This window comes from Monodelphis domestica, chromosome 7 (assembly GCF_027887165.1).
Source record: "Monodelphis domestica isolate mMonDom1 chromosome 7, mMonDom1.pri, whole genome shotgun sequence".
Classification (NCBI taxonomy): Eukaryota; Metazoa; Chordata; class Mammalia; order Didelphimorphia; family Didelphidae; genus Monodelphis; species Monodelphis domestica.
The window spans coordinates 290,851,897-290,879,097 of record NC_077233.1 but is presented as its reverse complement, the minus strand read 5'-3'; the positions used below and the strand labels follow the sequence as shown (position 1 = coordinate 290,879,097).

Here is a 27,201-nt window from a genome sequence, read left to right as displayed (position 1 = left end):
CATGGTTACATGATTCATGTCCTTTCCCTCCCCTCTAGTCCCCCCATAGTCGACCTGCAATACCGTGTATTGGTTCCAAGGCAGAAGAGTGGTAAGGGCTAGGCAATGGAGGTTAAGTGACTTGCCCAGGGTCACACAGCTGGGAAGTGTCTGAGACCAGATTTGAACATAGGACCTCCTGTCTCTAGGCCTGGCTCTCCATCCACTGAGCTACCCAGCTGCCCCAAACTTTGATATATTTTAAAAGAATATTTAGGACATGAATCCAGAGGATTGTTGTTAATATCCACATCTGGAAAGGGAGGTGATGAACTAAAGTCGCAGAATGCTACCTTTTCAGACAAACTCAGTTCATATGTGAGGTTTTTTTAATTTTATTTTTTTGATTGATTGATTAATTTTAAGGGCAGTTTAAAAATTAGAGAGGAATTTGATGGGAGGGGGAGCTAGAGATAGTGATGCTGGGAAAAAAGGTGTTATTGAATCACTTAAAATGTGCAAAAGAGAAAAGGATGTGTGGAGAAGGAAAGATCAGTAGTATAGCTTTGACACTGACATTTTGAATTTATTTTACACATTAAAAATACAAACTGTATTAATAGAGAAAGAAAATTTGTGTTTGCTGACTGTTATGACCTATTATTTGATTGCTATATTGTGTATCTTTTACTAAACAAATATATAAAACTGCATAACGGGGTACAATGAGAAATAATTATAGCAAACACCAAACTTCAGAGTAAAGACGTAGATTTAGTAAAAAACAAAACAAAACAAAACATGGGTTCAAAACCCAGCTCTGCCACTTATTACCCACGTGTGACTTTTAGCTGGGCATTTCTTTGGACCTTTGTTTCCCCTTTTGTAAAACAAGATTCAAGTCAGCATCCTCTAGGGCTCCTTCTAACCCAAAGTATATTATCCTCATGAATTGTTTTTTGAAATCACCGTTTAAGTTACTGGTTAGACCAGATGGCTCTTAATGTCCTAATTTTGGGATTTTGCAATTCTGTGATAGAGTTAGCATCCAATCATGAACTATCCTCTTATCTTCCGGGCTGTATTCAGAAGAAATCTCATGACAAGAAGACTGACGTGGTTTGTTCTAGGTTCAGTACAATGCTAGAAATGGGCCAAAATGAGAAGGAAAGTAGCCTTATGTCTCTGATCAGATCACTCTTGCCTACTGCGGAGTCCTTCTATTTTGTGGCTTCCATTTTGAGAAAGGGCTCCTACCAGCCACCCTGCCTCCTCCGTCTCCCCTTACTTTGCCTTTCGGCTCCCTTTCTGTGTCTTTCCCCCCAAATTAGAAGTCAAGAACTATCTCTTTGTACTGGTGTGTGTATGCCCAGTGGTTAGCCCGTCATGTAACCGATTTGACGAGAACCCAGATGTGACTGTCCTCAATGCTGAGCCAACAAGACCATAATGATCCAGGAAGCCTGCTGAAGGCATTCTCTCCCATTAGTCTCCAGCTTCTTCAGGACCAAGGACAGGTTTCAAGGCTTGGGAAGGGAGGCTGTAAATGAATGCGCTTATTTCAAAGACATGAAGAGGCTTGACCAGCTTGTAGACTTTTCAAGTCACAATTGGGCGCCAATGAAAACAGCCATCTAATATGCTTTTACTCACGTACTGCGGTACCTGCTGGAGAGTCAGGCAGAGCAGTTCACTTCCCCAAACTCCTGTGGCTAGGACAAAAGCACGCTACGTTAAAATGTGGAGCACCGAGCAGCTCGCTTTACGCAAGCTTGGTTGGCTTGTCTGCAAAACCAGGATGCTGTTCGCTAAGTACGGTGACACTGTAGGTCCTAAAACGTCCCGAATCCTCCTGAACCTGGTGAAAAAAGATCAGTTTCATGTGTGTCAGCCCAAGAGGCACCCCTGGCTCGCCTTGACCAGCCTTTCACCCGCATTATAGTCCTTCTGGCTCTTTTTCTGCTACGCACACAATCCTGGAAAGATGCCCCACAACATTCCGTGCCGTCAGTAAAGCCTTTATTTAATAGGAACATTTTGTCATTAAAAAGCCCACCCTAGGTTTGGTGGCTTCGAAAAGGCTCGTGGAAAGCCCCGCGGAGCCCTCTTTACAAACAGCCCGTTATTTTCCAAGTAAAAAGCAATGGCCCTGGAGAACATTTTGCTAACAAACAGCGCACACACTGTGACTACATGGCAGTGCTTTTCATGCAGAGTTTGCTTTTAAGATGAAGGGGATAAGCCAGAGTTCCCACTTTCAAAACCAAGCCCAGTTTGTCGAGCAAATGGCAGAATTGATCTAAAATGCTGGATTGATAGCAAGCAAAGTCTGAGCTTAACTGATGATGCAGAACACCGCGGGGACACTTATTGACTGCCGCCTAGAATCTCAGTCCTCCCAGTTAGGTCTCGAAGGCGCCCGACTTATTGTTCTAAGATGAGGAACATTTCCATGCTGGGACCCCCAAATCCCAGGTGCCGAGCAATGTGCTTCCCCTGCCCCGGATCTAATTGGCTACTTCAATAGCTGCTGAGTACATTCTTCTTACGTGCAAAGTCACTGAGAAATGATGGAAACATTGAAGATGCTCCTTTAGGAAGCCGAGAGATTCCTATAGGCTTGCTGAGCCCCCATGATGTGCACCTCTGGGTGAAAAGCAGGCCTCCGACACAGCTTTAATCTGCCATTAACACTGTCTGGATGATCATTCTTTGTGTTTTTCTGACATTTTGATCACAGTCGCACGTGAAATTGTGCCCATCTCAGCAGTAACATCCAGATAATGCCAAGATGGCCTGTTGGCATTTGGTGGGGTTCACGTAAGGGGTTGCCCTGCGTTCTCTGCAGCTCTCTGTCTGCCTGCTCTTCTGAGAAGACCAGGCAATGAGGCACGAGAGCTGCACGTTGTGGCTTTGCCCTGGCTCTGTCCTCTTGGATGTGTGTCTTCTGCATTCTGGACTTGTGGGGATGTCCGGGCCTGCCCTAGAGAGGACTCGTACCCTAAAACAATCCCAGAAGCACATTACATTCTTGGCGTGCGTTCCGACAAGTGGGTCAAGCTGGGGTCCAGGCAAAGATAAGACAAACAGATCCATTATAGGCTATAAACACGTCATCAGACAGAGGCTTGGCAAAACCATACCATACAATATCCAGCATTTACATTGGATTATAAGGCCGTCAAGCACTTTACAAGTAATACTTCATTTGATCCTTAGCAGGTAGATGCTATTATTCCCCCCCCGCCCTTTTTACAGATGAGGAAAACTGGGCCAGACAGAGAGTAGGTGACTTCCTCAGGGTCACACAACTGGATCTGAAGGAAGGTTTGACTGGAGTCCACAGCTCTACTCCTTATGCCACCTAGTCTCTGTGTGGAGCCTGAGAAGCCCAGCAAGCAGCTGCTTTCTTTAATGAATTCTAGTCTCTGGCAGTTTAATAGCCTGGAGTTTGCTAAATTGACAATTATTTCTTCCTATACCGTAATCCGTGCTATTTAAATGGCAACATTCTTTCATGGACAGTTTCCTAACAGTTACAATGTTCCATGTATCGCCCTGTAAACTTCTGTAGGTAATTGACGGTTAATGTTAATATACAAATACAAGCAGGTGTACTCTGTGTAGTAAACATTGTACAATGCTGCTAAGAGAGTAGCTGGAGACAAACCGAGAAACGCACTGCTCACTGCGATCCAGTGGGGCTGCCCCCAGGTAACAAGAAGCCATGCAGGGTGGCAGAGCACAGCTCTCTGTGTTGTGCGCTGAGCTTGGAAAAGTCAGAAGGTCCTGGAGGGCAATGCTGGCTAACACTTGCACGGACCCTTCTTGGCTAGACTATCCATAATGTGTGATCTACTGGTTAACATACACCCACAACGTGCAGGCTTTGGGTTTAATAAAGCAAATATTCCCGAGTCAGCACTTTGAAAGAAACAAGACTGAAGGAATTCATGCAATAAATAGAAACATAGATGAACAGCTAGTGTTTTCCCCTTTACTGTAAGTCTCTGAAAGTTGTTCTCTCCAAAGTCTTCACTGGCCCAAAATCCCGTTGTAGAGAGGCTCAGTCTTTCTGATGCTGCCTGGGGCGGCACTGATTTGTGGGAAGTTCTCCCTTGGTTTGGGCATGTTGTTACCATTGGTGCTGCTGCATGATTTAGTTCGACTTTGATGCGGCGCTGGCTGGCTAGGCGAGGAGGGAGACATTTTGTTCCTGAGCAGGCAGCTACACACAAGGCGAAAGAAAGCTCTCCGCATTTCCTTGCTGGCCAGGGTATAGATGACAGGATTCATGGCAGAGTTGAGGACAGCTAAAGCAATGAACCAGGGGGCTTTAAAGAGGATGGCGCACTCTTTAACTTTGCAGGCAACATCAATAAGGAAAAGGATGAAGAGAGGTGCCCAGCAGGCAATGAAGATGCTGACCACAATCACCACCGTTCTGAGCAGCGCCATGGACCTTTCCGAGTTGTTGTGCTGGGTGACCTTGCGGCTGCTGGATTTCACCAAGATGTAAATACGGGCGTAGAGAATCACAATGGTCACCAGAATGGTTATGAAGATGCTGATACAAAATGCAATGTACTTCTTGGAATAGAGGGGCAGAATTGTTGAGCAGTCGGGCAGGTTGTCAAGGCAATTCCACCCCAGGATGGGTAAGGCACCCAGGGAAAAGGAAATGAGCCAGCACATCCCAATGAGCAGAAATACCCGGTACTTCTTATTGGCGTCATAAGGCCTCATTTTAATCATAGTCAGGTGTCTTTCGATGGCAATGGCCAATAAGCTGCACGTGGAAGCACTGAGTGCGATAAACATGCTGCCTTCCCGCAGGAACCAGACTGTCAACGACAAACTCAGAGTTTTCTTTCCAGACATCAGGATGTTGACTTTGTAAGCTATGCCAGCCAACAGGTCACAGAGAGCAAGGTTAGCGATGAAGAAGTACATGCGGTTGTGGAATTTGTTGTTCTTCCAAATGGCGATTAGGACCATCAAGTTCTCCAGGACAATGAAGCTGCAGATGACGAGAAAAATGGCGTCTGTCAGCTCATTGCTTTCTCTGTCCTTTAACCTCTCTTCCAGTTTGCCCACATAGTTGTAATGAAGGGACACAGTCCCGTTTTCAGGGAAGGCGTTACTGCCTGCAGGAGGGGCCATCGCCGTTGCCTTCATTCACGGACTGCATACACAGGAGGGAGCCTATGTAACATTCCCCAAGATGTGCTCGTTCTTCAGGGTAGGTCAATAGTCACTTTAGTTTCAGCAGTTGTTGCAGCTCAAATTCCAGAAGCACCAATAAAGCTGGGATCCTATTAAAAAAAGAAGTAGAATTAAAACAACAACAACAGCCACCATATAGCACTAAAGGATCGCCAGGCGCATACATGTGTAATCAAATTAGAAAAATGGGAATTTAGTTGGCGTGCTGGCCATTTAAAGGGTGCCAACAGCATATACACCAGACTGGAAGGATTAGAGAGCTTTAGGGATGAAAACTCTGTATGAGAGAAGGTAACGGAAGTAGTGTTGCTCCCAGCTGAAGTTGTTCCCTCACCAACTGCTAATAAAGAGCAAAGAGAGAGAGAGAGCGACAAAGACAGAGATATTGAGTCCAAATCTACAAAGACCAAAATAAGCTAAAGGAGTTTGAATTCAATATATCTCAAATTTTGTTACCAGCTGGAACACAGAGAGAATTTTAAAAAAGAACAAATAAGGACGTAATTTATGAATCAGAAAATAAATTCTGAATAAATTGGAAAGAAAGAGAAATAACGGACACAAAGCAATAGAATACATCTTTTAAAAGAGTGTAGTAAAAGAAGTAATTGAAAACAAGAAAGAGGTTGGAAGGTAGAGAACATTTTGAATCAGTCACTTAGTTTAATGAGGAAACACAAGTGTCCAAAAAGGGAAAGGAATATATAAACAAAATGGAAAATTTAAGTAAATTCACAAATCTTAGAATAGGGTAGGCAAATGGAATCAAGGGAGAAAGGCAGTGCTAAAGAAATAAATGGACCACAAAGTAAAAGTAGGAACTTTAGATATGAATGGTTTAAATAAGCCATTAAAATGTAATAAGATGACTAAGAAAGTCCAACAATTTTTTGTATATAAGAAATACAGTTTTTTACATTACAAAAAGTCCATTGAATTATCAAAGAGACTAATTCAGAAAATTAATAACTTCACTAAGTGGCAGGTAACAAAATAAACCTGAAAAAAATCAATAGCATTTCTTTCTACAAATTAGGAAATCCACAAGGAAATCTAGAAATGGAATTGCTATTAAAATCATAACTTAATATTATGATACAATTAGATTTGATTAAATAAATTTAAGTATTATTTAAATAAATTTGACTAAATAATATTTCGAGTAAAGAATGCCTTAAATAACTAGAATTCATTGCTAATTACTATACCACATTAATAATTTAAAACTATAATCTTTCCAGATTTAGTGATATGTCATTCAAACTACCAATAAGTATCTTACCCAGTTAGACAAAATAACTGATTTGAAGGTAAAAAGGATTATAATTTCAATGGAAATAATGAAAAATGTAGGAATGTAGGACTTTTTCCCTTGTACACCTGAAAATATACCATAAAACAGTAATCCTCAAATGTATTTGGACTTGGTTTTAAATAGAAAAAGTAGACCTTATAGGGTGACCTGAATTAAGATCGATAAGCAACAACTGAACTCTCTATTAGTTGTTGAACATTTGACATTGAATGTGTATTGATGTGTAGTAGGCATCTTATGCTTAACATGGTCAGAACTGAATTCATAATCCTCATCCTTTTTGGATTACTGCAGCCTCCGACACTTCTTTATCTCGAGGTTGGGAATACCCTTCTCCTGGTCCTCCATCTTCCCGATTGCTCCTCAGCCTTTGTCGGATCTTCATCTGAGTCATAGCTGCTAACTATGGTTGTACCACAGGATTAGGTTTTGGTTCCTTTTCTCTTCTCCTTCTATGTTATTTAACTTGATGATCTCAGCAGTTCTCATGGATTCAATGATGATGATCCGGACTAAATGTCTCTGCTGACCTTCAGGCCCATAGCTTGAGCTGTCCATGAAACATCTGACACTAAAAGTCAACTCACAATCTTTCCATTGAACACCTTTTCTGCTTCCAAACTTCTCTGTAACTATTGAGGGTAGGCACCGCTATTTTCCCAGTCCCCCAAGGTCCCAACCTGACCATCATCTTCGACTCTTCCCTTTCCCCTACTTCCTTTATCGAGCCGATTGCCAAGGTCTGTCCATTTGACTGCTACAAACACTGCTACTAACTACCCTGGTGCAGTCCCTCATCTTCTCATGCTTGTATTACTGCAATAGCCTTGCTGGTGAGTCCGCATGTGAAATATCTCTTCCCACTCTAGTTCATCCATTCAGATGTGAAAGTGATGGTTTTTTTTTAATGAAATGCAAGTCTTACTGTGATACCCCTTTGCTCAAAGAAACGACAGGTTTCCTCTTACCTCCAGAACCCAATATAGAACCCCTTGTTTGGTGTTTAATGCCCTTCTTTACCAACTTGATACTGCCCACACTTACTTTTCTTACATTTCTACACCACTTCCTCACTCCACCCCCAAACATTCTTCGATCCAGCCTTCTAGCGTTTACTGAAATGAAACGTTTTGTCTAACAGCATTTTCACTGGCTGTTCCCCATCCACAGAATATTCCCCCTCCTCCTCCTCTGTGCTTCCAGGCTTCTCTCACGTCCTGGCTAAATGACATAGTCCTCAGGACTCCTTTCCCACCCCTTAATTCTAGCTTTTTCTCTTCCATCTATTTCTTATTTATCCTATACGAAGCTCGTTTGCTGGAAAGAATTGTTTGCACGTTGTCTCCCTCACTAACCTATAAGCTCCTTGAAGTCTGGGAGCATCTTTTGCCTTTTTTTTGTATTCCCCCGTCCTGACTTCTAATAAGAATTGAGCACATGTTTACTTTCTGATTTGACTGACAAAAGGTCTTTAATAACCTGAGAAAGAAAGATAAAAGTTCTAGAGTAAGAACTCCCACAAGAATTGGTGGAACAAATGGAAAGGGATTTGGTAAAAATAAGGTTTAGAAGAACAACATACACTACATAACCTACTCTCAAAATGTACAAAGCAATCTGAATATTAAGAATCAACCCAAGGGGCAGCTGGGTGGCTCAGTGGATGGAGAGTCAGGCCTAGAGAGAGGAGGTCCTGGGTTCAAATCTGGCCTCAGACACTTCCCAGCTGTGTGACCCTGGACAAGTCACTTGATCCCCATTGCCTAGCCCTGACCACTCTTCTGCCTTGGAACCAATACACAGTATTGACTCCAAGATGGAAGATGAGGGTTTAAAAAAAGAATCGACTCTCTCAGGCACTTTTCTCAGTTATTGCTTGGGAGAAAAATTTAGCCTCACATTATGTTTAATGTTTTGCACTGGTGGCCTCCTTACTGTGAAGCGAAAGGAGAAAAGTGTCTTCTCATATCCCTTCTTTGGACCCAAGAACGATCAGAAAGTTTCACAGCATTCAGTCTCATTTTGGAGATGTAAGGCTTTGCATTTAGCATAGTGTGGTAACTGTGGATGGGCTTTTGGATTCTTCATGGGTCGGCTTACACGCTTTCCACAGCTCTTTGCAGTCCTCTTCTCCGTGATTTCTGAAGGTACGATGATTGTCTACCATTCCATCCTCATGTAGCACAATTGGGCTAGCCCGCGCCCCTTGGAAATGCATCTACTTTTCACCAGCTCTTTAATATCATACAAATGGATTCTGTGGAGCTTTTGGTGTTCGGGGCACCGTTCTTTGGACACGTGTCTCTTTCGGGTGTGGGAGGGATGTGGGGACAGCGAGAACTTCTGAGGGAGAAAGGAGAGATGATGGCAGCGCAGACATGCCCCTGGGTTCATGCCAGGAAGCACTTCAACGCCCCATAAATGAGGTTTTGACACCTCGAGTGAGCATGTTCTTTCCGGACTCCTCGCTTGTTCTTGCACTGGACCAGTTTTGGAGGAAAGGAATTCTCTGGACTCCAGAATCCTTGCCCCGAGGCCTGGGGTGTCTTGATGTTCGGGATGAGTCTTCCTCTGGCACTATAGGGGTGTGATCTCAGATGAAGACGAGGCCCTTTGAGAGGAGTCCCTCTTCTGGCTTGGGCTTCGGGAGGCTCAGGTGATGGCTACGGTGGTGATGGGTTCTTCAGAGGCTTGGGTGGATCCCCATCAAGTCCCAGCCTTGGTCTGACCCTCACAGTGGGCAGAGAGCTCTCACTTAGGGCAGCCTCTCAGTTCCTATTTCTGAGTTATCAGAAGCAGCTGTGCTGCTGCCTTTGCTGGAATGCATTAAAGCTTGAGCTCTTCACCTAACCTGGGCCTTTCCTGATTTCTCACATGCAACCTTTGTCGCCTGCCTGTCCATTTGGACGGCTCCTCCTCTGCCTCCAAAGCACGTCTTCTAGACGGTACAACGACTGTCCCTCCCTTTCCTGTGTTTCCCAGCTAGTGTCCTTCCTCTTCAAGTACTAGCTTGCACTCTCCATTGATTCTCCGCAGAGCTCTGTAAGCAAACGCACGTATGTACATGCATGGAGAGAGACAAAAGCTCAAAGAAGATGCTTCTATGTGTGCACAGACACCTCCTGCCTTCTTATTGTTTCCTCCCTCAGCATGTGCGTCCCTTGAGGGAAAGACTCACTTTATCATTGGATTTGGATCCCAGGCGGGTGCACCGTGGAGAGCAATACTGGGTTACTCATTGATGTGTTTAGCTGTGAAGCCTCTGAGGTAAGTAAGGAGGGCAGAGAGGAGGTCTGCATCCCTTTCCCACAGCTCCCAACTACCTTCTAGCTCTACCAGAAGTGCATCGCTGGGCCCACCTCTCCACCATTCCTCCCACACTGGCTCTTCTGTCTTTGAAAACCTGCTCGATGTCAAGGGAAGCCTCAGTGAGCTTCTGATTTCCATTTTTGACGATTGCTTTTTGTTATGTCGGCTACGTGCTGACTTGGTCCAGCCATTCTGGAAAGACACTTGGAATCACTCAGTTTGCCCATTGCTAGAGTCACAGGGAGGCACTCAAAGGTCCCCCCCACACACACACACCAACACACTTACAGAATCACCTCTTGTAGGAGAAAAAGGCAGAAACACAATAAATGCTCAGCGATTGGGGAATGACTAAGCCAATCACAGTACACGAAATTGATGGACGGTCACTGCACCTTCAGGAATGGCTAATGAGAAGCAAATAATGATATGAATGGATACACAACAAGGTAGGCAAAGCCAGGAAAAGACTGTGGATACTGTGATGACAGCAATGTGAATCACACCAAAGTTAAACAGTCTGATTAAACGATCCTTCAATGCTGAAGAAAAGATGCTTCTCCTTTGCAGAGGTGGAGCCTATGGAGACGGAGGATCATTGATCAAGTTAAACACGAGTGACGCGTTGGTTTTGCCAAATTGCTGTTTTCTCCTCTTTTTATGCTTGGTTATGAGGGGGCAGCTTTCTGGGTCTAAGTGGCAGAGAGTAAAATATTAGCAATGAAGGTGACATAAAAACAGAAGATCTCAATAAAGTTGTTTTACACACAGACATCGACTTTAGAGCTAATTGAAGGATGCCACCAAGCATAATTTAGTACTGAAGGCTAGAGTTGCTCTGGATTGGGAAATTTACTGCCAAGCCCATTTAGTCATGTAATGGCGTGCATCCATAGGTAGAGCCTTTCATCTCAGGATCTCAAAGCTCACTAGCTAATTAGTCCTCCGAATACCCCCAGGTCGCTGACAAGAACCACCATCTTCACTTCACAAAGAAAGAAAGGAAATATTTTCTCCTATCAAAGAGATGGTCAGGTGAGGAACTGATCTCGTGTACATTGTACTCTGAGGGATCAGCTTCAAAGGAACCATAACACGACAGCATTGCTATGGATCCCCAACCCTTTAAGGCTACGCAATGGCAGAAATCATGGCTCCTGCTATAATATTCACTTATTAAATATCGGCTATGCCCCAAGTCCTGGGCACAAAACGAAAAGTGATATTCTGAGCCCCGGAGCTGCTTCTCAGCCTAGTATGGCATGCTGTCTAATGCCACTCCCAAAGATGGACGGCAATAGCATTTCTTGGGTTTTGCCTTACTCAATCTCTTATGAGGAAAACGGCCAGGAACTCAGCTTCTCCTTCAGACTGTCTGTGTTCTCAATTGCTATAACATTGGTAAGAATTAGCCCTAAAACCACATGGAGAAAAAAGCAAAAATTAAAATGAAATTTGTAAAGATGTTATAAAATAAAAATGTCTGAGATCACATAGACGCAAAGAAATCTCCAGAATTTCATTTGGTCACTTTAAAAACTTGGCCACAGTGAGCCAAAAATATACCTAAAAAGCAAAAATGGAGACGTATTCAATCTTAAAAAAACAAGAACAAATTAACTGTACATTTTTTTAAACATGGGAAGAAAATCCTCCAGTAGGGTAGACTAAGAACAAGAATGGGGACTCCTTACAATTCTGGCTCCACAATGAATTGGCTTTATGACCCTGAGTAAGGGACTTACCATCCCAGTTCTCTTGTGCTTCCTCTATTGAGCAGAGCCAATAGAATTGGTGTGCGGAACAACAAATAAAGTACCGTTGACCAGAGTCCAACACCCATCGAAAGAGACATATTTTAAAGTATACCTATTTTTTAACTTTAAGTAAATTTTATTTATACATTTAGAAATTAAATGAAAATAAAAGGAAGCTATTCTTAAACAGGCCGCCCTGTATTATGGGTGAGTAGTTAATTACTAACTCTAGTCAAACTCTTCCTTGTACAAATGGAGACCTTGAATTTGATTCATAGTCACAAGAACGATGCTCTATTCTTGCTGGGCTCCTGCATTTTAAAAATATGCCAATTTTAGAAGTTTCATCCACACTAAGTCAAATTAAAAGAAAAAAAATCAAGCCATTCCCCAATTGACAAGTGGTCAAGGGACATAAATAGGCAGTTTTCACATGATGAAATCATGTTTATCAATAAACACATAAAAAGTGTTCTAAATCCCTCCAGATTAGAGAAATGCAAATTAAAACAGCTCTGAGGTACCACCCTCCACCTAGTGGACTGGCCAATATGGCAGCCAAGGAAAGTGATAAATGCTGGAGGGGATGTGGCAAAATTGGAACACTACTGGTGGAGTTGTGAATTTGTCCAATCATTCTGGAGGGCAATTTGTAACTATGCCCAAAGGGTTTTAAAAGACTGTCTGCCCTTTGATCCAGCCATAGCACTGCTGGGTTTGTACCCCAAAGAGATAATAAGGAAAAAGACTTGTACAAGAATATTCATAGCTGCGCTCTTTGTGGTGGCCAAAAATTGGAAAATGACGAGATGCCCTTCAATTGGGGGATGGCTGAAGAAATTGTGGTATATGTTGGTGATGGAATACTATTGTGCTAAAAGGAATAATAAAGTGGAGGAATTCCATGGAGACTGGAACAACCTCCAGGAAGTGATGCAGAGTGAGAGGAGCAGAACCAGGAAAACATCATACACAGAGACTGATACACTGTGGTACCATCAAATGTAATAGACTTTTCCATTAGCAGCAATGCAGTGATCCAGGACAATCCAGAGGAATTTAGGAGAAAGATGCTGTCCACATCCAGAGAAAGAAAGAACTGTAGAAACAGAATGCAGAAGAAAAACATATGATTGATCGTGTAGTTCGACAGGGATGTGATTGGGCTCTTGATGTTAAAGATCTCTCTACTGAAAATATGAATAACACGGAAATAGGTTTTGAACAATGATACATGTATGACCCGATGGTGTCAGCTTTGGAGGATGGGGGGAGGAAAGAGCAGGAAGAATCATGAATCATGTAACCAAGGAAAAGTATTCTGAATTTCAAAAAATTAAAAAAAAAGAAGCTTCATTCACTGGGGTGTCTCCCCTACCTTTAGAGAGGTAGTTCACTGACTGCCAACTTCATACTAGCTTTACTGATTAACTTCTTTTGAAGGAAGCAGAAGTTTTATATCTTCATCCAGACTTAGAGAAGCAAAAGAAAACCCAACAGGCTGTAATCGTCTGCAGACCCTTTCTAAAACTATGTGGACGCCATTCTTCTACAAAGAATGAAGCCTTCCTTCTCGGTCAATATCGAATTTCTCCAAAAAATTCGGATCCTTCTACAGTGTCAATAGCTCATTCTAAGTGCTAACTATATCAAAGGATCTTTCAAGCTGGGGCTCATGTTTTTCCCAAGCTGTGGGGGTCATCCAGCTCCTAGTAGGAGTCTGAATACCTGGGGACTTAATGAATGCTTGTTATAGTGCAGGGAATCTCCCTGGACTTAATCCTCATCTATAAAATGTGGCGATTCGGCGACCTTGCCTCTACTATCCCCTTTCCGTCTCTGAGTTTCCCAAATACATCAGTATGTGCAGAGGCAGCATGAAGCAGCATCTGGAAGGCCAGCGTTGGAAGTGAACTTGCTTGAAGTCGGTTCTTCCGTTCCCCGGTTCCTTTTCCAAGGCCACCGTTTTAACTGGATGATGCCCGGGGAGAAGTTCAGGGCCTCAACTTTTCTATCTGCACACTCGCCTACCACAGCATCTTCTTCTCCTGGCTCTCCCCTAAACAACAGCAAAGCAAACATCCCCAGAACAATTATCACTGGCAATAAATCTTTATAGAATCTGGCAGAGGTTCTAATGAAAACGGAATGTGCTCATGCACTGTAACAGCACATTATTTCATATGGATTTCACATTTGTCTTTGACAGGAGGCGAGGGAAAGGGAAGCAAGATCATCGCCATCAGCGTGAAAGTGAAGAGAATATTTTCCAGTTAGGCTGGAGGAAGCTCTGTATACAATTTCTTTTGCCTGGCCCTGGAGAGCGGCATCTTTATTTCCTATATTCCAAGCTTTGAAACAGTGTGAAAAATAGGTGATCTGGTAGAAAGCACCAAAGGCTATCTATTGTGGGTGTCACCCATGGTTTAAGGAAATCGACCTCAGCACACGGTTGAATGACTAGACTCAAATGGTCCCAGTTTGGTTCTTGGAGAGGCTGACCTCAAAAAGAAGGAATGCATTTCCTCCACCCTCCAGGAGAATTTTGAGAAAATTGCTTCAAACAGAAACTAGACAAAAAATGACTCATGTTGAGGGTATTCCCCAAAGGGATCAATAGAGTACTCTAGGAAGAGATTTTTAATATATAAAGGCCAACTATTTATTTCTGCCATCACAAGAAAATGCTTAAAATAAATAAAAACTCATAAGCTCACATGGCAAAATGCTTGAATCCCTATACAATAATTTATCATTCACTTCTCTCCAAAGGACAGAAAGACTTCCAGCAGAGTGGAGGTGGGACTGTTGAATAGGTTTAACCTTTGCCTCAGTTTACTCTGTTCAAGTACCAAATAAAGTTCCAGGTCTTTGGCCAGCCAAAGTCAGAAAACCTCATCCTCATGAGGAAGTCTTTATCTTCTTCTTTGATCCTGCTAAGGGGGCAGTTCTTCTTGGCTTAGTCACTAATCCTCTTTGGCATGGTAACCCTGTCATAGAGACCAAAAGACCAACAAGGAACCCTTTAGTAAGGGACCAAAACATCTGTATTACCCAAAGTGGCTAAGCCCCACTACTTCTCTTTCACATAGGGTGATCCTGGGAGAGTCACTTACTCCCTCTGGCCTCAGTTTCCTCATATATAAAATAAGACGGTTGGACATGATGACTTCTTACATCCTTTCCAGCTCTAAATCTATGCTCTTAATCAGGTTAAAATTTTGAAATCACCTATCAGAAATGCTTGCAGAAGCTAGGGAAGCTTTGTGAAGGTGGGCAGGATGCCTAGAAAGTATATGTTTGCCCCAATCACGTAGCACAAAGGGAGAAGACCTGCTGAATGTGTGACTCAGGCCGACGATGGAGACATAGTAGGAAATGTGGCACAGTAGCCGGCAGACAAGTCAAACAAGCGGGCAAAAGTGTCTGCAGGGACATTTGTTAAGTATCATGGAAATCCATAGACGGCTGAATTGTAAGCAGTTGCCGAGAAAAATGGAAAACTCCCATGATTTGTCTGATCATGGAAAAGGTGGTAACAACGAGCAGAATGCAGCTTCAAACACCCCTGGCACGATTTCTTGTGGAGGAACGACCAAAGGAAAGGAGGAAACCCGATTCAACGAAATGGTCTATTAAGAATGCTTGCAGAAGCTAGCCTGTGCGGTATGATGATATGACCTAGTTTTTCTATCTGGAAACACAAAGCTCTCGGGGGAATGGAAGTTACAAAGGTCCACTGCAAGAAGACCACTTACAGAGTGGGCAGGTGGGGGGAATAGTCACCAGAGGTAGATTTGGAGTCAGGCAGGCTTGAATTTGCAGCCTGTCTCAAACTGTACTGGTTCTGCAGCTCTGTCCCGTAAATAGAGTTCTCTCAGCTTCAGTTTCCTGACCTGTCAAATGGGAATATTAATAGCGCAGATCTGTGATTGATTATCAAGCTGATACATGAAGAGCTCTTTGCAGATCTCAGAACCCTAAATCCAGTTCATCTATTCGATTGGCTGGCGATGCTGGGCTGAAGCTGTGGACTGCCAAGTCAACGTGGTTAAACTTCTGTCTAGTATGTGCTGCTCAGCAAGGCTGCAATTGGACAGATTTTAGGGCTCCCAAGACTCTGATGCTGATTAACGATGGAGCTCCGGTGTAGGGGACTGACGATGAAGCGCGCTTCACACCTTGTGAAAGAGGCCACCCATTGGCTATTTAGAAGGAAACCTCGACCTCCAGTTATAAGCAATGGGTTGAAATGCTTTGCTTGACCAAATTGATTGCTTGTAAGGGAAGTTTTGGGGGGAGGGAGAGGGTAGGAGATGGGGCAGAAATGTGGGGAATAGACTGCTGAAGGGGATCACCACCAAAAAAGGAAAAGGATGAAAAGCACACCAATGACATACATCTTCCACAGTGTGCAGAAATGAATAAAATGAAGATCCGAGAGAGAGAACCGAGCCTTGGAACAAAGATGCTGGGTTCATTTTACGCCTTAAAAATCCCAAGCTGTATATAATAAGAGATCTGCAGCATACAGCACTGTCTCTGTTCTTTTTTGTATATAGAAATGTGGATATTTTGTATGTAGAACTCTACAGAAATGAAGGTTGAAGTTTCTTGCATTCAAAATAACAAAAATTAAAATTAAAATCCTGAAAAGAGAAAAGCCAGTCTTGCTCAGAATCAGTTCCACATGTCCCGCCTCCGTTGTGCATTAATGATTCACTTTCTCTACATGAGGTAACTTTGAATAATAAACAAACCCGAAAAGAGGGAAAGGAAAGACAAATATTGCCGTTTAAAATTCAGCCTTGTTCCTTAAAAAGAAAAGGACAAGGCTTACGAGATGATGGGAAAATGTTCTTTGGCTGACATATGGTGGGGTAGTTTGGAGAACGGCAAGTCTCTGAGCAAATGAGGGCCTCGTTACGTTCTTTACTGAAGTGCAGAACGTTAGCATATCACCAACTGCTCCCAAGGAATAGTTCCAGAAAGAGAGAATAAACACCTTTTGTTTCACTTAACTGACACAACGTTTAAAGGGATAAATGGCTGGTATTGGCAAATACCTTTTTTAAAAATGGTCATTTTCTTTGGTTTCTGGGAAGCATGACTTTGTCTTTATTAACTTTTAGAGTTAAATTCCTTCAAAACTTTAATATTTGATGTGATAATTATAAATCAATCAAAATGAGCGCATTTTATTGTCTTCTTCGGTGCCCCAAATGTATTCTATCTCATTTTCTGTTCCTAAATAAGAGTACAGAGAAAGTTCTTTGGTGACTACTTTCATGGCTAAGTAAGATTCCGATGCTATCAGTCATGTTTAGGAAAGATAAAAGCTCACATTTACAGAATGACTTAAAGCTACAAAGGGCCACATCATTTCATACGATACTTAAACTATGCTTTCTCCATTTTACAGATGGAAAAACTGAGATTTAGGGAATGCCTTGCCTAAGGTTACACATCTAGGGAGTATCTGGGCTCGGTGATCCTTAAGGTTCCTATGATTTGAGATTTTGACTGTGCAGATCCTTTCTATGAATCCCTACAGAGTGGTAGGAGCTGTAACTACTTTGTAGATATTTGTTGTTCTTTGTGACAAAATCTAATCATGGAATTAAAATGACTTATTCTGCTGACCTTCTTGTTTTTCCTTAAACAGTTCACTCAGCCTCCTAACTCCATGCCTTTTTCCTTTTTGTCCCCCATTTCTGTATGACTCTTGGCTCCCTTAAAGTCTCAGGTGTCATCTCATCTTCAACAATAATAGCGTAATGATAGTAGTAATAATAACAGAGCATTTATAGTGTGCTTTTTGGTTTATAAAGTATTCTACACATATTTCCTCATTTCATTCTCACAACAATCCTGTCAAGTAGGTCCCATTATCATCTCCATTTTACATATGAAGAAACTAGGTAGACACAGGTTCATACAACTCAGAAGTACACGAGGCTAGATTTGAACACATGTTCTTTACTTCATGTTCAGCGCTCAAAGTACTCTACCACCTAGTTACCAGTTTCAATTTCTATGCTAATAGCTTCCTTTAGAGAGTACCTCCTTGCATGTTGTCTCCCTCTGTTAGAAGATAAGACCCTCCTTAAAAGACTGTCTGCCCTTTGATCCAGAAATAACACTGCTGGGTTTGTACCCTAAAGAGATAATAATGAAAAACGTTTGTACAAGAATATTCATAGCTGCTCTCTTTGTGGTGGCAAAAACTGGAAAATGAGGAGGCACCCCTCAATTGGGGAATGGCTGAACAAATGGTGGTATCTGCTGGTGATGGAATACTGTTGTGCTCAAAGGAATAATAAAGTGGAGGGACTCCATGTGAACTGGAGGGACCTCCAGGAAGTGATGTGGAATAAAATGAGCAGAAGCAGAACATTGTACACAGAAAATGAAACATTGTGGAGCAATACAATGCAATGGACTTTGCTAACACAAGACAACTCTGAGGAACTCATGAGAAGAATGGTATCTACATCAAGAGAAAGAATTCTGGCCTTAGAAACGCAGAAGAAAAAGAAATGACTTATCATTTGTTTATGTGGGTAGAGGATTTGGGGTTTGGGTTTAAGAGATTATTTTATTACAATAGTGAGTAATATGGAAATAGGTATTGGTGATGACCAATACCTGTACAGCCCAGTGGAAGTGCTTATTGGACCCTGGAGAGGGGGAGGGGAAGGGGCAGAGAAAGAAAACAAACTATGTAAACATGGAAAAAGTTTTTAAAAATCAGTGAATTCTTGAGCACGGTGGCTGTTTGGGGCTTAAAAAAATCCCCAGTGCTTAGAAGAGTGGATAGCACAGAATGTGCTTGAATATGGGATTTTTGACTTGTATTCTTCTGGATCTGATGGTGATCTTAAGATATCGATGAACGGCCCTCGTTCGCCTGGCTCTCCGTTGGACCACTCCCCATTCCCAATACCCCCCCCCCCCAGTTTAAAAGGGCACCAGAGAAAATAATCATCAAAAAATCTAAAGGAGGGCACTACTACTAATTTCCTTGGTTCAATGACCATGAACTGTTACAGATAGGGAAAGATGGGGCAACAGGAGTTACTTCACAGGAAGTCACTATCTGATACAAAAGCGTCCAAATGAAATCATGCTCTTCTCTATTGCACTTGGCTGCTATTTCTGTTAATCTGATAAACAAGTCTAACACTTGCTGGCTGTGGCTTCCTAGGGCATTTTGGTCTGCTTCCTATGACGATTAACGTACAGAGTTTGAATTTTCCAATTTTGATTTTTAATTACTTGTTTAAATAATTCAGTTGTCCTTTCAGTTTTACAGCCTAGATTTAATTATTGTTATTTTTCTTTTAAAAACGGATGAGTTTAGTTTGCAGACAGCACCTTCGACGCCTGTTAAAATACAGTCTATTTTATTATTCACAGAGTTATTTGGGGGTTATGCCCACAACTACAGAAGCAAGCAGCTTCTGGGGGACTGGTCTTTCACACTGCTTCTTCTTGAACTGTGCTTTTCTATGTGGTTTTCTCTATTCTCATTTTCTCTCGCTTAGAAACGAAGTCACCAGGCATCAGGACACAGGTTCACTTGATTTGGAGGGAGATCTATCTAGTTGTTCAGGTAATTTCCCCATCGCCGTAGATTCAGCAATCACTGCTGATGCATAGCTGGCAAGTTTTTCATGGTAGTCATTTTAAAAGTAGTTGTAATAAAATATTTCTTATTTCCATCAAGCATCCAGTAAAGCCTCATCTGTAAAGCACTTATCACCACATCCTTGCTGGTAGCAGGAGAAATCTATTTTCTGAGGACCAACTGTGCTAATTTCACTAATAAGTGGGCCTGCTTGTGATGAGGTTGGGGGCATGGCACCCGTGAAACAAAGACAAATGTGAATTTTGCATCTATTCAATGTAACTCCTTCTGATTTGGCAGTGATCAAGGCAGAATGGCTAAAAAGAAGGAAAGGGGCATTTAATGATAAAAAGTTTTAATTTTTAAAAATTAGCCCAAACCATTTTTGCCATATTTGAAAATAAAATGAAAATGCATAACAAATATAGGAGAAATACAGGAATCTATCAGAAATCATTTTAGTTAACCATACATAAATGAACAAAACTGAAAAATGAAATTAAATAAATGTTTGTAAAAATGTAAGATACTCAGACGGACAGAACAAGAATAGAGGAATTAAATAAACTAATTAAAAAAAAGAACTAGGACACATATAAAGGAATTCCTGAAGGAGAGATGAGGGACAAAAGAGGCCTAGATGGATTTACCAGTAAATTCTATCAAACGTTTAAAGAAAAATAAACTCCAATATAACATTTTGGCTGCAGTTGCAAAACTAGAGAAAGAAGGGATTCACCCAAGACCTTGTATGACATAAGACAACTAAACCTGGGACAGATAAAGTAAAGAAAGAAAACAGCAGATCAATATCTTTCATGCATATTGCTATAAGAATATTGAACAAATTATTAGCAAAAGGCAACATCTCAACAACATCATTCAGTTTGATCAGATTTGACTGATACCAGGAATTCATGTTTGATTTAATATGTGGATATGACAGACCCTACTGATAAGAATAATAAAAATCATATACTTATAAAACAAACCATTCAAAAGAGCACTTCTTATATTAGGAAAGAGCTAGAAACAATGTGGGTGCCCAAACTATTTGCAAATGTTTGAACAAATGTAATATCAGTGGAACAAATGTGATTGAACCATATGAAATAACAAAACAGATGGATTTAGAAAAATCTGAGAAGATTTAAATGAACGGATGCAGAATGAAATGAACAGAAGCAGGCAGGTAATTTATACGATGATAATAATTGAAAAGAAAACCATTTAGAAAGGATTAAGAACTTGAATGAATTAAATGATGAATCGTGACTCCAAAAGGCAGATGAAAGAATGAGTGCAAGAGGGATCTGGAGCATGCATAAACCGCTTCAGTTAGAGGGACTCCCGGAACCTACTCCTGGTAGTCATGAGGAGTGGTAAAGACACGGGCATTCTGGACTGATTTTACCATATGGCACTCTCTTTCTATTGGCTGCTAATTTCTGAATTTCAAAATCTGTTTGAGAGACAACAAGGTGACTGCATGGATAGAGTGCCAGGTCTGGAGTCAGGTTCAAATCTGACCTCAGAGACTTCCTTGCTATGTGACTCTGGGCAAATCAATGAATCTCATTTAGAGTCCTTGTTTTAGAGTTGTTACTAAAGCAGAAAGTAAGAGTTTAAAACCAACGTTTGACTGAGGCACAGTCACTACATCCTGAATTTCAAGTGGCCAACCTCCTGAGATAAGGGGGGAAAGCCTCAGAGCCCCCTTCATGCAGCTCCAAGAAATGAACTGGAGTTTGGGGCTTGTTTCATTTGTGACTTTTGTTCTAGGCTCAAGGATCGGAGACTCCAAATAGGGAGCTCAAGCCAGGGGAGTCTTGGATCCTGGAAGGATTCTCAGCCAGATGTTGCAAGCAGAAGGCAGGGCCCCAGGTCAGAAAGTCTGTTGGCTACATCTAAGTCCATTCCTCAAGGCCACCAGCCCTAAAGAGAAATGCTGGAAAGACAGACTGCCTGGGGTGGGCCTAAAGCCAAAGGAAGTTGCAGTCAATGGAGAGAAGCTTCTCCCAAACATGTTGTTAAACCAACCAAGGTGACGCTTGACTGGCCAGTCCTATTGTGACCCAGTTTCCAAGCATATCTCCGGTGGATGCCTCCATTATACATGCTGCCCCCATTTTGGTGAAGACTTTATGAACCCAAGTGGAGAATGAAGCCGGTTTTCAGCCAGTGCCAATCTGTGGATTTGCTTTGCTGGCATTCTCTGGCGTTGGAGAAGGAGATACACGGGGCAAAGGCAGGCGAGAGGTTTGCTTTGCTGACCGTTTCATAATTGGATAATGTGGTTGCTGAAAGGTAAAATGAATGACATTTGCAGGAGGAAAAATGAAAATCAACAGCAGTAACTTTGGAGGAGACACCGATGTTCTGAGGAGCAGACGGCTGACCTCCTCCAGGATAGATGTGCTGAGAGGACCCAGCCGGAGATTTGTGGTCCCTCAGCTTGTCTAGGCATGTGGTGGCTGTCTGGACTCGTAAAGCTGAGAGTCAATAATGTCATAAAGCAAATGGCTGTGGCGGAATAGGGGAGGGCATATCTGCACCTTGGGGTGCCCAGCCGAAGGGGGGGGAATGGCTCACATTTTGAGTACATAAACCTCCATCACTGGCCACCACGAAGCTTCGATGGGGAGCCTTCCTGCACCCGTGGCGCTGGCCTTTCCTCTGATCCGTGAACAAGACTTCCCACTCTGGATTTGGGACGTTCGGGGGCCTGGGAGGCGCTCACACGAGATGTTCCTGGCTTCCTTCAAGTCTCAACCACAAGCTCACCTTCTACAGGAGGCCTTCGCTAATCCCTCTCACTCTGGGCTGCTTCTGATGGTTACTCCCTGGTTCTCCTGAACAGACCCCCCATAGCTTTGTGCCTGTTTGTTTACAGGGCCGGCTCCCCCATTAGACCGCAAGGTCCTTTCTTCTGGGCAGCTCTGGCCTCGGCCTCGATTTCTAGCCGCGGGCCTTGTAAGTGCTCATAGATACTTAGTAATTGATTATATACACATATATGGCCCTATAGATTTACATACACGTGTACATTGTACTATATTGATTGTGTCCACACGTATACGGCCTACAGGTTTATTTCTGGGCACGTGCGTGCCTACACACTCATTCTCTCTGTCGCTGTCCGTCCCCAAACAAGCAGGTGGAGACGCCTGAACGCCTGCGCCTGTCCCCGCCTTTGCCTTTACCTCTCCATCAGTCAAATCTGGGGGGTACTACAGAGGCGGAAGACAGCCGCCCCCTGCACGGCGCTGCAAAGGGGCGGACGAAGAGGGCTTGTGTGTAGAGGCGATGGAGGCCAAGAGGGGCAGGGAAGAGGCGCCAGATCGAAGAGGGGCCCAACGGCTTCCAGTAAAAGACGCGACTTGAGTTGCGGCTCTAAAAGCCAGAGCAGCACGCAGGGCTGAGGAGGAGAACTTGGATTCGAGCAATGGGTCACCCAAGGGCAAAGCCTGCTTTGAGGAGACGGAACGCCAAGAAGGCCAAAGTCAGTGGAACGCGGACTCCGCGGGCAAAGGAGGGGGCGAGAGGACCGGACAGGCGGGAGGGGCGAGGCTGCGGAGGGGGTGGAGTGCTACACAAAGCACTTCCTACCTACCTTCCTGGGGAGGATCCCATAAGGGCTGCTGGAGAGCAGTCCAGTGCTGAGGAGAGCGGCCAAGACGAGCAAATGAAGCTGACTGAGGGCCGGATAATGTAATCCTTGTGGCCCCCGGCCTGATCAAGGCTGGGGTCACTGTTATGGCTGAGAGAAGAAAGCGTTCTCCCCTCACCCGCGGGATCCATGAATGGAAAGGGCTCATCACTGCTTCCTAAGCTCAAGAGCAAGCGAGGCATCCCTTGGTGGGAACAGTGTGGAGGGGGGCACTGGCGGCTAGCGTTGTGAGTGACTCCCGACCGTGAGCTGCCCAATGCACGGGCTCCCCGATGGGTTTCTCTAAGTCCATCCCCAGCCCTCCCACAAGCGCTGTGTATGCTGGAGAGAAAATAGCACCCAGGTCTGTGGGTGAACCATGATGTTTCTGTGATGTCTGCATGGAGATGAAGTTTGAGTTGGGCTTCTATTGAGTCCAAGTCTGGACTTTTTCTTCTTTTGTCTTATTTTTGTTAAGTCAGTGTTTTTTGATGAAGAGTTAATGGGGTAGCTAAGTAGCTCAGCCCTGGCCTGGAGTCAGGGGGAGCTGGGTTCAAATCTAGCCTAGGATGTGTCCCAGCTGTGTGACCTTGGGCGTATTTGCCTGGTTTGTATCCCTCTTTCTTTGAGTTGTTACTAAGACAGAATGTGAAGTGTTTTTGTTAATGGGGTCATGAGGACTTATTTCACATTAATGGAAAAAATACCAGTGCGGCCTCGGGGACTTCAGAGGTGAACAGTAGAGGTGCGTCCCCCCCAATCCCCCTCTACAGAGAATGATGAGCTATTATGCTCTGGAAATCCCAGACCTGCAGGATGAGTTCAAGTTTGGGTCAATGAGTCAGCCACATTTATCTATGACAAGAGTATGCTCTCATTTTCAGACGCAGAGTGGGGGGGGGGGCAGGGAATAACAGAGGTGAAAAAAGAAGGAAAAGAGTACAGTGAAACAGTGAAATTGCCAGAAACCACACAGGGAAGTTCAGAAGACCCGTAGATATATATATATATACGCAGCAGCTTTGCTACCATTATGTTTAATATGCATTTAAGAGCATGCGACAAAGTGTCAGAGTTTTATCTGTAACTAATTCTCTTTTTCTATTCAGACTGAAATGTTCGCTTTTGGGAAAAGAGGAGAAAAGCCCAAGTTTATATCTATCTATCTATCTATCTATCTATCTATCCATCTATCCATCTATCCATCTATCCATCTATCTATCCATCTATCCATCCATCTATCCATCTATCCATCTATCTATCCATCTATCTATCTATCTATCTAAAACACTCTGTGAACCATAAATCAGTGCATCACTACGAGCTGTAGTGGTTATTATTAGCCTCACCTGTCAGACACTCCCCCTAGGATTAGTTTGGTGCCATAAAGGCCTTCATCTCAACGCACCTCCTTTAGAAAGAAGAGAAGAATAGCTTACGTGTCCACAGCGCACTGCAATTTTAAAGCAACAGCCATTAGAGTTTGGCGTACATTGTGGTTTACTAGACAGAGGTCTAGGCTTCAAATAAGACAGCCTTGGGTTCAAGGGGCTGCTGCCTCTGACCCAGAGCAGCTTTGTGTCCCTCTCAGGGCCCCCAAATAACTCTTTCAGCCGGTACATTTGAAGCCTGGGTGCTGAGCTGTGTCAGTAGAGGAGTTTCCACAATGGGAAGTATGTGAATCAGTGAAATCACAACTTCAGACTACCCTCCCATCAAAGAAAACGGTATTACATACGGGACCTCCTGGTAGACAGAAGTGCTTATTTTCATTTTTATCCACTAAAGAAAGTGAGCTCAGAAGTGTAGACTTGCCTAAAGTCAAACAGAAAGTTGGCAGCTGAGGATTTGAATCCAGATCCTTGTGGCAGTCTAAGTGATGAGGTTTCCCCCTTCTACCATGCTGAAAAAGTTCTGTTCAGGTGGTGATCGTCAGTAACAGAAAAATGTGTTCTTTATAAATTCAAGGGAGTCTAATGATATTAGGCTAGCGCTAGCGCACCAGCCCAGCTGATTTTTTATTTGGACATATAAGACATAAGATTTTGAGATAAAACTGGCATCTTTGGTTTTCTCCCCCAATGGCGGCCTCACACTCCCAAACAAACTTCATTTCAGTGACTCTGAGAATGCCGCTAATGACCACCGGGCCTCCTTTTAAGGTGGGATGGCGAAGGTGCTAATAAACAAGAGAATGCTGCACTTCCTAAGGATCCCGGAACTGTTACAAAAATCAATGAATAAAATCGAGTCCGTCTCTCTTTCCCTGAGTTTCCTGCTGCATCGAGGTGTTGGGAAATGAATGTTCATGAAAGTCTAAGACATGTTTTAGCAAACTAAGACGAAATGAGGGGCAGTAAAACCATCTCAAAGAAACCTTTTCTTTTCCTTAGCCGGCAAATGAGTTCATCGACATTTTGTATGCTGTTTTCAGAAAAGAAATACACTAACACTGAAGTACAAGGATGGGGGGGGGGGGTCCTGATGCCTAGTTTTCTGTGCCCCAAATTCCCTTGGTTTCTGTCAAGGAAAGGAGCATCATTAGCTCAAAGCCAAGCCAAAGCGGGGTAACCTACACTGGAAGGGTGCATCTAAAGGACACGATTTACTTCTAGAAACCAAATCCTTCACCCACATCTACGAGCTTTTAATCTTTGCCTCTAAACAAAAAGACCCCCCAAAGGAACGAGGCTTCTTTTGAAAACCCCTTTGAATGAGCCCTTCGGTAAGAAGCTTGGGAGAATTCCGATAATTATGGCCACAGGCTTCTAGGCTTAGACTGCCATTGCGGTACCTAATGTAGGGATGCCACTCAGTGGTGGAAAAAAGCCCATCATTGTGTTGGGAAAAGTTCCCTTCAAGTTAAACTCCGATCCTTTCCCTCCAAGTAAAAAATGACAACCAACTAGCCTCGGTGGCACCCACAGAACCACTGAGGGAGGGCCCCAGTGAGTAAGAAAAGAGATCTCAGTGCACAATGACTTTCGCCACCTTTTCTTTCGGGACTTCATTAAGTCCCCTGGGATTCGTCTGCCGAGTGAATGCGCTTCCTCTTATTAAGAAGGAAAAGGCCGGTAAGGAGGCTTTGAGTTCATTTTCAGCCAAAGACTGCCTTTGCTAGGAAAGGGTAAAAGAACGGGCGCCTCAAAGGGAGCCGGCGAGGTCTACAGAGTGGGGCCTCTGCTTTTCAATCAGGGAAAACGAGCCGCGACCACGGCGAACGAATTAATGACTTTAAAACTGAGCGTTAAGCAACCGCTCAGAAAGTCCGCGCTCCGGCTAAGCAGTGGGGCGCTCTGGAAGCGCCCAGGAAAGTGGTTCTTTGTGGCTCTGCGGAGCATTTCTTGCGAATTCGGGTTCAGAGACCCCCAGAAACGAGTGACTTCCAAGGGGGCAGCTTTGCCTTCTGCTGCGCCTTGGAATCAGCCCCACCACCCCACGCGTTCCCGTTCCCAGCCCCTCTCGGACTCACCTCTGCTTTGGGGGGCACTCGGGCGGCCAGCATCCTGCGGGGAAGGATCCCCCTCTCTTTCTGGGCCAAAAGATCCAAAACGGGGAGCGGGGGAGTAAAGGACAGTCGCGGAACTTGCGGGAGGATCGGGAGAGCAGAATCCAGGCGGCCGGCCGGGAGGGAGGCTAAAGCCTTTGCTTGCGCCTCTGCTGGTGTCACCCCGTCCAGGGGGTGAAGCAGTCTCCCTACGAGTAGGAGGCAGTGGGGCTGACTTTGCTCCTGGAGGGCTGGGGAGGAGTCACCAAAGCTCTTCCAAGCGCCTCCCAGGCTACTCTGCACGCTCTCGTCCCCCTCCTCCTCTCCCGGGCCCGAGTCTTAGAAGTCTCCTTTCCATTCAAACGAAGCAGCCACGGTTTTACTTCCCTCCCGCCTCCCCCTTCATTGCTCCAAAGTCCTTTGTGCCCCCGCCGGCTTCTTCACTCCACATTCGCTCCTTCTCTCGCCTCCCTTCTGCTCTCCTCCTTTTTAGATCTCTTTGCAGAAGCGTCTCCGCCACCCCCCGGCCCGCTCCTGGGCCGCCTGTGGTTGGTTCTCTTCGCGCGGCCCCTCCTTCAAAGAGCCGAACTCCGTCTCCTTCCTCGCCTCTAGATCCGGCCAGTCTCTGCTGCCTGGGGTTAGTGGCTGCTCCGGGTCCAGCTTCAAAGCGCTCGCGAGTGCCTAGCAGGAGGGCTCGGGCCCGGCGGGCTTCTGTCCAGGCGGGGAACAGCGGGGCGGGAGGCGGGGGCGGCCTTTTGGGGGGCTCCCATCGGAGATCGCTCTCATGATGCTTTTCTTAATGGCTAGTCCCGGCGGCTGGAGATGCTGCCGTATATAAACCGCGGGGAG

General features: G+C 44.0%; 1 protein-coding gene across 1 annotated transcript; it reads right to left on the bottom strand.

Annotated features, from left to right (window-relative positions):
* Positions 1-540: 540 nt before the first annotated feature.
* Positions 541-27,201, bottom strand: S1PR3 (sphingosine-1-phosphate receptor 3). The gene is made up of 2 exons (XM_007497816.3): positions 26,338-27,201; positions 541-5,294 (listed from the first exon to the last, which is right to left on the bottom strand). The coding sequence occupies exon 2, from the start codon at positions 5,155-5,157 to the stop codon at positions 4,015-4,017; it is 1,143 nt and encodes a 380-aa protein (XP_007497878.1). The 5' UTR covers positions 5,158-5,294; positions 26,338-27,201; the 3' UTR covers positions 541-4,014.